The sequence below is a fragment of the Buteo buteo genome, chromosome 10, assembly GCF_964188355.1.
Source record: "Buteo buteo chromosome 10, bButBut1.hap1.1, whole genome shotgun sequence".
NCBI lineage: Eukaryota > Metazoa > Chordata > Aves > Accipitriformes > Accipitridae > Buteo > Buteo buteo.
The window spans coordinates 6,449,676-6,462,557 of NC_134180.1; the positions used below are offsets into that span (position 1 = coordinate 6,449,676).

General features: G+C 40.1%; 1 protein-coding gene across 7 annotated transcripts in view; it reads right to left on the reverse strand.

Moving 5' to 3' along the window:
- Positions 1-12,882, reverse strand: part of LOC142035818 (ceramide synthase 4-like) — a 51,322-nt gene that overhangs the window by 31,666 nt on the left and 6,774 nt on the right. For 2 of the 7 annotated variants that reach the window (XM_075038359.1, XM_075038358.1), the window contains exon 2: positions 10,768-10,822. The exons of 2 other annotated variants lie outside the window; for them this stretch is intronic. In XM_075038359.1, the coding sequence (XP_074894460.1) occupies positions 10,768-10,787 (20 nt within the window). In that variant the 5' untranslated portion in view covers positions 10,788-10,822. Of the gene's footprint in view, positions 1-4,034; positions 4,177-6,996; positions 7,084-10,767; positions 10,823-12,882 lie in introns of those variants that run through there. 3 more of the 7 variants (XM_075038363.1, XM_075038364.1, XM_075038361.1) reach the window with 3 other exon arrangements.

Sequence of the window (12,882 nt, forward strand, 5' to 3'; positions counted from 1 at the left end):
ACTTGGTGGTTTTATCTGAATCCTTAGAGTTACAAAGGTCTCTGCTGTCAGGCTGCACTAAGCTGCTCCAAGGAAAGCAGAAACTGCTGTGCTGGCATGCAGGAATGCACCTGCAGTATCTGCATGCTGCAGCAGAGAGCAGCACTGCAAGGCTCCCTGAACCCTAAACCATAGATAAGGAACACTACTATACTTAAACCCCTTAGGGACATATTTATATACAGTTTCACTTTCAAAGCAGAACTGCCTAAGAAGAAGCACGGCATCTAGCTAGAAAGGTTACTCCTTGTCTCACAAGTAAAATGGCTAAGCAGGTTTAGCGAGAAAATGAACTGTTGCTTACATCTTCAAAGAGTTACTCTGCAGCTTTACTTACAGAACCTATTCCCAAGCTAAACATTAATATATAGGTACATTAATACTCATGTAAATTTACATACGTGAATATAAGAGATAAGGGTGGAGGAAAAACAGAGAGAAAAGACTTACGATTCTTTGTGAAGAACTCTCACTGAAGAAGACTAGGTGTAGGTATCTGCCCTGCAGTTTACATCTACAGTGTTACACTAGACATTACTGCATTAGCCAGTGTTCACTGCTTATACTGTTAAGGTAAGATCCATAATAAAAGAAAAGGTTACACCGGAGCTTTCAAGTTGCTTTTAAAACAAGAAAAAAGTCCTTTTTTTAAAAAAAAAAAGCTTACACTGGAGTTTTTAATTTGCTTTTTGACTAATATTCCTTCCCCCAACCCTCCTCTCCCTGCCTTAATCTCAGAGCAGCAGATCCTGGTAACACTGATGTGACGGTAATTTTGGTCTTTGCTGTAGAAATTCTGAACCCAATAGCACAGAACTCCCAACTTCTTTCCAAAATCCAACATAGAACTCACTAAGTTGTCTCCTCCTCCTCTTTACCTCAGGAAGCGGTTAGTTTTAGGAATAGCCAAGACTTCACTGGGCCATTTTCAGCTTTTTGCTACGACAGGCAACACTAATCCATTCAATAAGGGTACCAAGCTATATTAGAGGCATCTCAATGTTTTTGCATCAATTGCTCATACTAGAAATGCCAATTCCTAAACCCTCTGGTGGGTACAAAATAACCACAACAAAAAATTTTAATGCCATTTGTTTTTGCATTAACACCATGTTTCACCACAAACAAGTTGTTCTTACTGTTTATAGAACAATACTTTTCTCTCATAGTTCACTGTCTAGGCTAAACAAGTCCATTGCTTCTAAACCTCTCTATATTGTATATAGCTAATACAGCTAGCTATAGCCAGAGAAACAGAAACCCTTTCCTTGCACATTCCTCCGTTTCTGACTAGATTCTGTTTCTGAACAGGATTTCTGAGAGGAGTGTCTAGTATTAGTATGCTAACATCAGCATTTTTTAATGCAAATTTTTTTAATACAAATTAGTCCCCAAATACACAACTCTGCACTCTGTGCTATTCAAGGTCACCTCAATCCTCTTACTCTGGCTATGAAGGCTTTCCAGTTCTCGATCATACCAGAGATGGTCCATTGTCTGCAGGTAGATTATACAGGTTTGTGGGTGGACAATGCCACAGGTACAAACATCCCTGAAGTGGCTCTGGGCCAAGCTGTTTAGGTCTGCCAAGTCTTATTAGCTCAAGTGCAGCATCATGCTAACAACGTTGCTGCCAGAACCAGTGCAAGTATTCCTGCAGAAGCTTTCCTGGTATAGCCAGTTTTCCCAGGGCTTAATTAACCACCAGCAGCACAGTACTGCCCCAGGGGAAATTATTAGTTAATGTGGAAGTACACCACCATAAGGATGCAGTTACATTGTTCTTGGTTCAAGTTGCTTTGTTTCTTCCATGGCGCTATGGCTGAAATAATTAAAACCAGAAAAGCCTCTTAAATCTTGACATGCTGGAGAGCAAAATGGAGAGGCCTGTCCTATCTTTCTAAGAAGCAGCTGGGGTCAAGAAACAGTCATCTCTATATTTATAAAGGTTACTACTGTTATTTCAAATTGGAAGAGCCATTGTGTTCTAGTCCTACTCTGGTCTGTACTTCCTGAATTTGGGTTACTGCTGCATATTATGCATTTTAACCTTTACCTAACTTTGCCAAGAAATCAATTATTTAATAATTCCATGGGTAAATTCTCTCCTGATAGCTCTTTTAGGCAGTTTCTTACCTATTTGATACTTCCCATAATCCTAGTGTCTCCCACTTTAAATAAAACTACCTGTTACAGCTACACAAGAGAAGTTACAAGTTCAGGCATGGAGTTTACTGCACCTCTCTTATGCAGAAATAGAGAATTTTAACAAAGAAAGCTCAGATTAATGCAACATAGGCTATCTTTGGAATGCCCATATCATATTTAATATCGCTTAATCTCAAATCTCCAGGGGTTTTTTGTCCTTTTTTTTTTTGTAAAAACTTCACACTAAAGATCACAATACTGGGATTATAGTTGCTGAGATAATTTTTTCTTCATGTATTTCTTCTAACATTTGTCATACTTTTTTTTCTAACGTATATCAAGTATTGTCACTAAAGACTTGGTAAAATTTACAGATAAAAAGCTTTGCTCCAAAATTCTTAATTACATGTACCATTATTTTCAGCATGCTGAGATGGAGATTAGCTAGTTCCAGTCTCCTGTCTGAAGGGAATACATTAACCTTTTCAAATTTCACTTCAGCTTTGATATGTTCATTTCCATTTCCTCATCCCTGTTAGCTATCCTGGCGTCATACATGTTTTCTGATCTGGCCTTATCCATAACATTTCCTTTGCCTGAGATCCCTCTCTTTCCCTATCCCTCTGTTGGTTCTTCACCACTTTAAGGCTTTTCTTATCACCAAGTGAATTTAACCCCGGATTGACAGTGTCCAAGGGACTCTGCTGAAATTTATCAATTGAAAAAAATGCCTCTCTAAGAATGTCCTCCCATGGAAAAAAACAAAAAACCAAATCAAAATCTTTCCTTACAGTTCCAGTCTATGATCCACATATTAACCCTCACTCTCTTGGCCTGCTTTCTCCTCACTCTTTGTCAAAGTAACTTTCCTACAGAACCCACCACTCTCTACACCTCCATTTCTTTGAACTTTTTGCAGATTATTATAAGCCTGGCTTGCTCTGGAGATAACTGATGCAGAATCTCCAATCATACAAATGGATTCTGGTACAAATCTTGGGTACAAATCTTGGGTATGAATCTCTTTTTACTGCAGCTAATTCTGCTTTATTTCTCCCCTGTTTTCCAGCTTTCTCATCTCTTTCTCTTGTGATTCTGAATGCCCTTGTCTTTTCCTTAAAACCACAACTTCTGGCAGAATCTCCCCTTTGTTTTGCGTGAAATAAGACTATTTTTCAACTCTGACTAGTAGTAAAAGAAACAAAACCACAAGCTCCTTCCCTTTGTAATCATCAACATTATGTTCTCCAGGCTCACTCTCCTCACCCAGACTTCATTCTTCACATCCTCTTCTTGGAAGCTGGCTGAAAATTTGAAATGATGTGTGCAGCCTTGTTTCTCCATCAATTACCAGTTTATCCTCAACTTCCTGGCTTTCAGATGTTCTCCTCACTTAGATCTATCAGCTGACATTTCCTGCCAAATTATTTCATGTCTCCTGCCCACCCAAGAACAAATTAAGTTTGCAATTTTTCAACTTTTTCAAGGGCCTTTTCACAGTTTGTTTACTTCCACTACTAGTTCAACACAAGCTTGATTCTTCACTCCTAACTTTAAAAGCAGAAAGGCAAAATTTGCCTCCACAACCCCCTGACTAAGATAACACCTCTTTTCAGCCCACTGAGAGAACTGGGTTGCTCTGCCTTGGTTCTTAGACTTTTCAGCTTTTCACCGCCATTAACCCCAGCCTCATGGTGCAGGCTCGCCATGTACTGCTCTGTTCAAAGGCAATAATTTTCATATACACCCTCTCTTGAGAGACTTCTGTGCCAGAAAAAAGCATAAAATGCCCAAACAAACATTACAAGCTGCAAATAAAAGTCCAGCAAGCAGACAAACTTGCTTACCTAGATCTCCAGCGAACATCTTCCTCACCCAGCGTAAATTACTTACTAACTTCCATACCTTGTGCTCCGCTTGCCAGCTCCTTTGCTGCTAGGCTGCTCTGACTGCCGAGTGTTTGGCTCCCAAGCAGACTGCCAGGTATGACCGACAGCACAGCTTTCAGGCTGATGCCACTCATCCACGTCAGAATGCAAATCAGACAGTTCTTCTCACTTGATCATCCCTCAATGAGGTGGATGAGTACAACTCCTAGGTTTTGCTCAGTAAAAAACAAGTACTAGTTTAACCAGCTAAAAACAAGGCCAGAAAAGGCACCGAGTACCTCTGGCTTCACCATGTCTTTGGTCAGGAGGGCCTAGTGGGCCCAAATTTTTCTTATCCTTCCTCTTGCTGCCAGTGTACTTACAGAAGCCCTTCTGGTTGCCCTTCACATCCCTCACTCCAGCTGAGCTTTGGCTTTCCTATCTCCATTCTTGTATGCTCAGGCAACACTTTTGTATTCCTCCTGGACATCCATCCCCTCTTGCACCTTTCTGATACTTCCACTCTGTGTTTGAGCTCAATCAACAGTTCCATGTTCATCCCTGCTGGCCTCCTACCATTTTTGTTTGCCTTCTTGCATTTCGGGATGAACTACACTTGTGCTTGGAGGAGATTGTCCTGAAAGATCAACCAGCTGTCTGGGCTCCTTTGCCTGTCAGGACAGTCTCCCATGAGATCCTGCCAAGCAGATCCCTGAACAAGGCAAAACCTACCCTCCTGAAATTTAAGAAAAAACCAAGAATTATATGCACATTTTGAAATACCATGGGTGTTTCTGCCATATTCCTCCTCCAGGAACCTGGACATGCTTCCCTACTAAGGCTTAAGAAACCTGGCTTGAACTTGAATGCAGCACCCATTGTCAAACTAGTTTCATAAACAAAGTGCTAAGTTACCAGTGTAAAAAGCAGCAGAGACAAAAACTGAAGACCTTTGCAGGCTCTGTCTGGCACTTACCCCATGGCTGTATTATTAAATGAAGCAACATTCCTTTATTACTTCCAGGGCAGGGTGAGGTAACATAAACCTTGTTGTCCTTACACTTGGGAACAATCAGTATTCTGCTACTGAACACAAACTCTACAAACAAAAAAAATTTCAACAAAAACCACTGGAGAGCACATGCTGATTGCTTTGGTGAGGCACAAGAACACCATGTTCTACCATCACTGCATAAAAAAACTACAGACCATACTACATCTTAGTATGAACATCAGACATAACTGGTGTCCAAGTAAGCTGAGGCATCTCAAGTACCAGCAAATACATAAAGACATGTATTCCCAGATCTACGTGTGCTTCTTGAGAAAGTACAAATGTAAAATGCAAGAAGGTGGCACCTATAAAATCCAAATGAGCTATTCAGCAATTGCTTTGGATTTTTTCCTTCATTCTTTCTTCTAATGCCTGCTATTTCCTCCAGTCTCTACAGAAATAGCAGTCACTGGCTGACATCACTTGATAGAACTGAGGAAGAAAATTAAGTTAGTGGCCTCAGGCCACAGTGAGCTAAGAATTCAGGTTGGGAGATCACACACAGAAATCAAAAGGGAGCTTACTTCCACCTGTACTATTCATCTCTCCTTTCTCTGAATTCATCAGTACCAAACAAAGCAAGAGTCAGGCAGTCTTAGTGAGACCTTCTCCTTCAAAGTGAGTCAAAACACAGTAAAAACTGCCAAAAAGCCCTCTAAGCAGAAAAGCTATTTATCCCCAAAGGCTGTACCAACAAGCAGACTGTATACCAATAGAAGCATTTTCACAGATTTTGGAAGAAGAAAGGGACAAAAAGGAATCATGCACTGTGAGAATACACACTGAATAAGGCTCAAAACTTTAAGCATGAGCAGCAATAACTTTGTGAGATCCTCAAAACTCTTCCAAAGGCAAATTCTGGCCTTACAACCCAGGTCCTGTGCATGGAGGTTCAGGTGGTGGAGAAACAGAAAATACTTGCCTAGAGTTTTCAATACGGTACATACTCCAGACATCCTGCCTACTGCCAACTGAAATTTTTCAACTGATTATCTCTATCCCTCTTACTCAACAATCACATACCAGGCCTCAAAAAGTTTAATTCTAACTTGAAAACTGGGAAAAATAACGAGCAGGTAGTAGGCTCAAGTTTCCAAGCCATACTCAAGTCACATTAAAATACTGCACAGCTCTCAATAAAGCCTCTTTCCCAGAAGCTCATGGGACAGTGCAATGCTTGTCCAATGCATTAACTGATTCTTCAGTCCTTTCAAAGCATAAATATTCCTAAATAGGCATACAGTTCTGGTCTGATGGCCCTCTCCTAATCTGTCCTCTAAGAATCACCCTCGGCAAGCCTTTCTGTTCCCTTTCAGGAGAGCTCTTCCTCTTCTGCCCTGCTACCTCTGGCCATGTGCTTAATTCTACAGTTTGTAGCAGCCCTCAGAAGCTCCTCATCCCTAGTTTTATCTAGAGTTCCGACTTCCCTGCAGTCCAAAGCTTCACCATTGCTCCTTATTTGTACAGTCAACCCCTTCAGTGAGTCAAGCACTTGGTTATCCTACTCTCTCCCACAAATGGGCCATTTCCCCAAAGACATGTTTTCTAATTCATCACACCAGCAGCTGTGAGCATTCAGCTAAGCAAAGCACTGAACTCCTGAACTGCTAATCTTAGGTCAAAATGAGAGAATCAGTTGTGATAAATAAGGAAGACAAAGGGACAGATGTGCATGACTTCTCTGCCACAGAACTAGCAAAGATAAAACGTCAAAGTGGAATTGGATCATCTTGAATGCCAACACAGATTGGGAAAGCGCTTATCTATTAGTTGGGATGAATTTGCATGAAGTTGAGGGAGGTATCCGTATTACAACTTAGTACACCTACAAGATGCAGAGCATGACTTTTTACACAATGCTCATTCTCCCTCGTGCAGGAAACATACAGGCTTTAATTAGTTTGTGTGAGCTGGCTTTGAATTTCAGTATCAACAGTTCCATCAGCTTCCCAGGTATTTGTTCCAACAAACTCTCCAGGCTGTTTCAAAGATTAGAGAAAAAAAAAAGAAATTTAATTAGTCTAAAATTAAGATTTCTTAAAACAATACTCTTATACTAGTACATGTTTTCATTATTTTTCATTTTGAAACACAAAACTTAAATCCTTATCTGAGAATAACATCTACATTCCCAACATTACCACAAAAGCAAAATACATTAAAAACACTGAGAAAGAAATGGCAACCGGCAGAAAGATTTTCCTTTCTCCAGATTAAAACAATTGTGAGTCACGTTTCACGATCATTACTGCTTAATGAGTAGTGCGATCTACCATATGATGGTTATTTTAAAAAAATTTGAATATGAATTATTTGTGATTAGCACAGATAACTTAAAAGCCCTGTAACATGGATAACTTATAAAGCAGAATGTAAAACTCAAGTTCTTTCAACAGGCACTATCCTTTTTGCTGGAATAGTACCTAACATCAAGAGAACATCTCTCCAACTGAGCTTTACCTATGACGTAAACAAATCATTATAAGACAGTATATTAATTGTCATGATATTGAAGGCTGCAACCACACCGTGTTATTCATCCAGCAATTTTGACGTTACAGGATGGTTTCTGAATTTCATGTAAAATGGGACCATTTTAATAAGCAATCCTGTCAAATGCAGATAAAACGTTTATTTCAGATTGCTTAGCCTAGGTGGTCTTCTCCTATTAACACGGTCACTCCTTAAGCTGCAGATTCCACCTCCTGCTCTGCTAATGAGGAGTCCCTGCGTTATGCTGCAGGCATGAGGGGACTGTGACAGGTAACTCAAACACCACATTTATTCCACACTGAGACAATCTCTCTACAACACATATATTAATTTATCTTCACTGCAGCCAGTTGTTCTGCCCTGCCTGAGCCAAGACAACCACGCCCACACCAGCTGCAGAGGGGTAATACGCCAGCCCTGAGCAGCACAGGCCAGAGTGACAGCCACAGCCATTTGGATCCTCCTGCACAAAGTCAGCACCTCTGGCTCTCGCAGCACAGCCCTGATTCACGCTGGCTGAGCTCAGGGTTTATTTTTAAAATACAGATACTAAGGGTCACTTTCTCCTTACTTCAATTCACCACAAGTGACTTTACAAGAAAAATCACATAGAAATTATTATTTTGGGAATTCTGCCTTCATGCTTTTACTTCAGCATCATCCCTAAACAGAAAAATTCCTCTGATCTTTTCTTTGAAAACATTAAAGACAAACTCTGACATAACACCTTTCAAGTCCTCCAGAAGGAAGCCATCTTTCATATATGTAGGAAGAAAGACAGATGGACAATGAGGAAGAAGTTGCCCCAAAAGCTCTGATAGTACCCCAGGGGTCAAAGTAACACTGCTTATTACAAAAAAATAACCTGAACACAGCCTGTAGTTTACCTCTTTCAAGATTTTTTTTTTTTTGCCTTATCTATTTTGATTCAAAGCCTTGGTACTTGTTGGGTTGGAAGGCATATGCCATACCTGTTTCTGTGGCCATCTGTGCAACAACCTCACAAAGCAAAATATTTGAAGAATTTCTTGATTTTTGGAACTGACTTTTAAAACAAAGAAACCAGTTGTTATCACAACCAATTTCAGTAAAAGCTGAATCAATCTTGAAAATGGAATTACTGCACTTGGTCGTCTTTGAGCATATTCACTATTTTTTCAAATGAAAGCTACCCTTGAATTAATTAGAATTAAAGCGTATTTGAAAAAGGAGTGGGAAACATGCACTAGATACTTGACACTGCTGCGTAATTATGGACAAACATGCTGAGGTGTACTCCTCAGTAAATATGAATATACCACAAAAATTACCCCCAACAGAACAAACAGCCTTCAGTGGATTTTCAAAACTGGGAAAACAACATTTGATTTCTCTTTACTTAAGAAGAACCTGCCATGGAATGCCAGTGGAATTAAATATAAAACCTTCAACAGATATACTAAAGGTTAATACATGCATACGATAGAGACCCACAATAAAATTAAAGCCTTTATTTACAAGAGGAGGGCAGTCAAGGACATGGAATGAGGACTTGTAATATATTTCAGCAATCTGTAGAAAACAGCCTGCAGCTAGAAGGTCAGTGTGAGAGACCAGAACCACCGCTGAGTCACATCATGACTGTGTAGCAAGACCAAGGAGAGTAGCTCTGTCTCATTCTTTTGATGGCAAAGATGCAACTGGTGGAGAGCAACATTTGTGCACCTAAGCCCTTTATGGTAGCTTTGCACCAGACATCAGTCTGGGCTGGATAATGGCTCCTGGAACTGATCTACCCAATATAACAAGACAAGAACCTGCATTGTGTATGCTGGGGCTTTATACCCTGCTGGGCAAGGATGCAGTGCCCCAGCTCTTGGCAGAGTTTCCTACACATCTCTTTAACAGATGTACTCCAGGTCTAGAGACTCTGTTAGCTGGAGCTTTTACAACACAACCTGCAGCGTGTTGCACTGCAATGAAAATGAGGGTATAAATTCTAAACCTGTGACATACTCCATTGAAGTGTTCAATTACTCTATTAATATTAACTAAAATGAGGATAATTAATTTTACTAGTAGGAAATCATTACACAATTTTGGCTTTCTAAAGAGTAATCTATTTTTAAGTAAGTTCTGGTATTAGATTAAGGGAAAGGGGAAGCCAAGATTCTTTAGGTGAAAGCATGGGTTTTCTCCTACAGGGAAGAAATCTGGAAGAGCCATTAGAAATACAAGCAGGAGATAAAACACAGAGCACAATAAGCAATCCTGACCCTGGAAATCTTACTACACTTCTGTTCTTATCAACAGGCTCTAAATTCACAGCTAAAGTAGAATCGATTCACAACTGTACTCCGTTTTACATTGGATTTTAGCGTGTACTTGTTATGGCATAGCAATGTTTGGATGCATCCAAAGAGTTCAAATTTAAAAAAATGTGATTTTCCAGATAGTGCTGTGAGATACTGACTCAATTTTCAGCATTTCAGAGAACAAGTACATGTTAGTTACAGTCCACAGTACAGAAAATCAAGACAGACTGTTTGTTTTGACTTGTGGATGTTAGTCCTTTGAGATTCTATAATCTCATTTCTTCTAAGTTTGCTTTCACTGAACAAAGCCAAAGACTGGAGCACAGGCGACCACAGCGAGGGAAGAAACAGATGTGTTTCCTTTAAGATTATATCAATGGGTGGAGAGATCCACCACAATCCTTAAAATGAAACTGCTGCTCTTTCCAGCGTGAAAAGATTCCCCTGCTGAGACAGGTTCCTTGTAACTTAGAGCCAGTGTAAACTAATGCTGCCATCAAAGACTAGACCGTGGCCTCCACCCGTTCCTGACCAGCACTCCCAGTTCACCACCACTACCTCCCCATACTCAATACAAGAATTTATGAGGCTTCACAGAGAACCAGGCTGAGAAGATCTGGGTTAAAACTTAAACTTTTTTTCTTTTTATTTGGGGCTGATTTTACCCTACGCCGCTTCCTCAGTGCAATTCACCACCTGGCTTCAAAATCATTTGTGCAGGCTCAATGCAAGGTACAAGAGAAAAGCACAAGTGGCTTGGGGCAGGCCAAGGTGTTACTTTTCTCTACAGAAATGCAGCTCAAGCTCATCAAGCTGTACTGTTGCAGAAAACGCCTCCATTGAGCTCCAAATGTCCAAATGCTACCCATACCTGGAAATATCTGGATTCATGTCATCAAGTCCTTACTGGCCTCTGCAAAAAGAACCTGAAAAAAACCCCCAAAACACAAAATTAAGCCTGAATATATCATATACGCAGCCCAAAGCAATTTCTGAGTGTACATATGCGGAACTAACTTGCAGGGACCCTCAGCATCACATCACATAAGACATTATGTCTGTGTTTCTCCCATATTTCTCTTACAGGTGAGTAGCAAGCTTGTAAAACTTTCCCCTGCTCATCTTAGACCTGAAAAAGTAGTGTACGATAACATTCTAGCTGCATTTTACTCTCTTGCAGAGAAATTGGCTATGAATTAAGGTCTGAAGATTCCTCGAGAGATCTTTTGTTTAAAACAACTGCTTCCAAAGCCTTGATAAATCATCATAACCTGGATACATGGCAACCCAGCTGCTACAGAACAGATGTTAGATCACTTGATCTGCTGCAAGCAGTGGTCACAAACCAAACTCTTTTATAGTAGTTCTGTGTGCATTGCCCTCCAGAAAGAGAAGTCCCATGGTTGTAACTACCTTGGAAGAAAATGAGGCAAAGCTCAGAAGTATGCCTAGATAGCTACAGCCTTACCACCTGCAGCTGTACTGACTAAACACTCATTTACCATAATCATTATTTGCAAGTAGAAAAAACTGGTTTGCAGTTTGATTTTTGTGTATCGAGCCCATATATGCTGCTTCCTAGAATCAGAGAATACTAAAATGCATGATCTACAGAGGCTTTCGGTTCCTTCCCTGGCCTGTGAAGTATTGTCCTCTGCCGTAAACATTTCAGAAAAGAAAAATTTGTCTCACTCTATGAGCCCAATAGCAGATTTTTCCCAAAAAGCTCTGCAGGGAAGAGCTTAGAATATTATAGAAGCTGGTGTTATAATACAGAATAAAAATTTAGAAAAACAGTATTAATTTTCCTCATATATATCTCAAAGGACAGAAAGCAGTCAGAATTCCTTGACACCTTTTAGTTTCTTGAGTTCTCTTGGGGTCATGAATATAATCAAAGATCCTCATCAGCTCCCTTTCAGAAAAATTCTCAATTGCAGGAATGACTGATATAATTGTTTTTGTATTTACTGAACACTGCCAGGTCTATAAAAAATTGGCTGTTGTTGTGATATTGACTCTTCAGAGCTCATGCTCTCCTTCAGACCAGACACCATTTAAGATCTGCATTCAAAAGGATGTCAGGAAACTGTAAGTAGCCTTCAAAACTACAATTAAAATGCCTTCCATCAAGCTGGTGGCCTCAGGAAGAGAAGAAAAGGAACTCCCTCAAGTGGACAAGTTTTAAAAAGAAGCTTTCTTTAGCTCTATTTCTGCCCAAAAAGTGCATACTAGAAAACTGAATTTTTAAGTCTGTGATGATGTCTGCACGAGTACACAACGTCAGAGCTTCAGAGTTCAGACAGGTCAGTGTCCCTACATAGGCTTGGGAGGTAAGAACAGTAGCTTAGACATCCCCAAGCACCACCATTCATCTGTCTTTCTTGGTAGAATAGGGTCTCCCCAGACACTAAGAACATGGGAAAAGGGCACCAACTCAGAAGACACATTTTTATTTTGATTAGAGCTGAGATACAGCATTAGTTCCTCAAGCGCAGCCTGTAGAGTTGGCAGCAGGAATCTAATCCTTGCCATATGTGAACAGAAAAGCCGAGTCTCTCTGAATTACCTGTGTGGCAGATTGCAAAAGTAAATCCAGTTTCTGTGCATTTAGGTGGACTATAACAGAAGGACAATGTAATAATCGTTTTTAATTGCAGGTATTTGCCTTCCTTCTTGCCTGGAAGCAGCTATCAAGCTGAGAAATCTCTACTCTCTGTTTTATCTCCTTAATAACTTTAACATGACATTGGAATTAGAGTAAGAAAATTAATATTTTATATGAATTTCACCAGTTTGTAACAGCTAATAACCCAGAACAGGTATTCCTCACTCAGCAGCATTGATTCTAGATAAAAAGCACTTTTGGCTTAACATCAGATGCACTTTTCAATTTTGCCAGCTTCTTTGCTGCTCTGAACACAAGCAACTCGCAAAGTCCTTATCTTCCAACATACAACCTTAGGTTAACAACATAAAAGCTTTT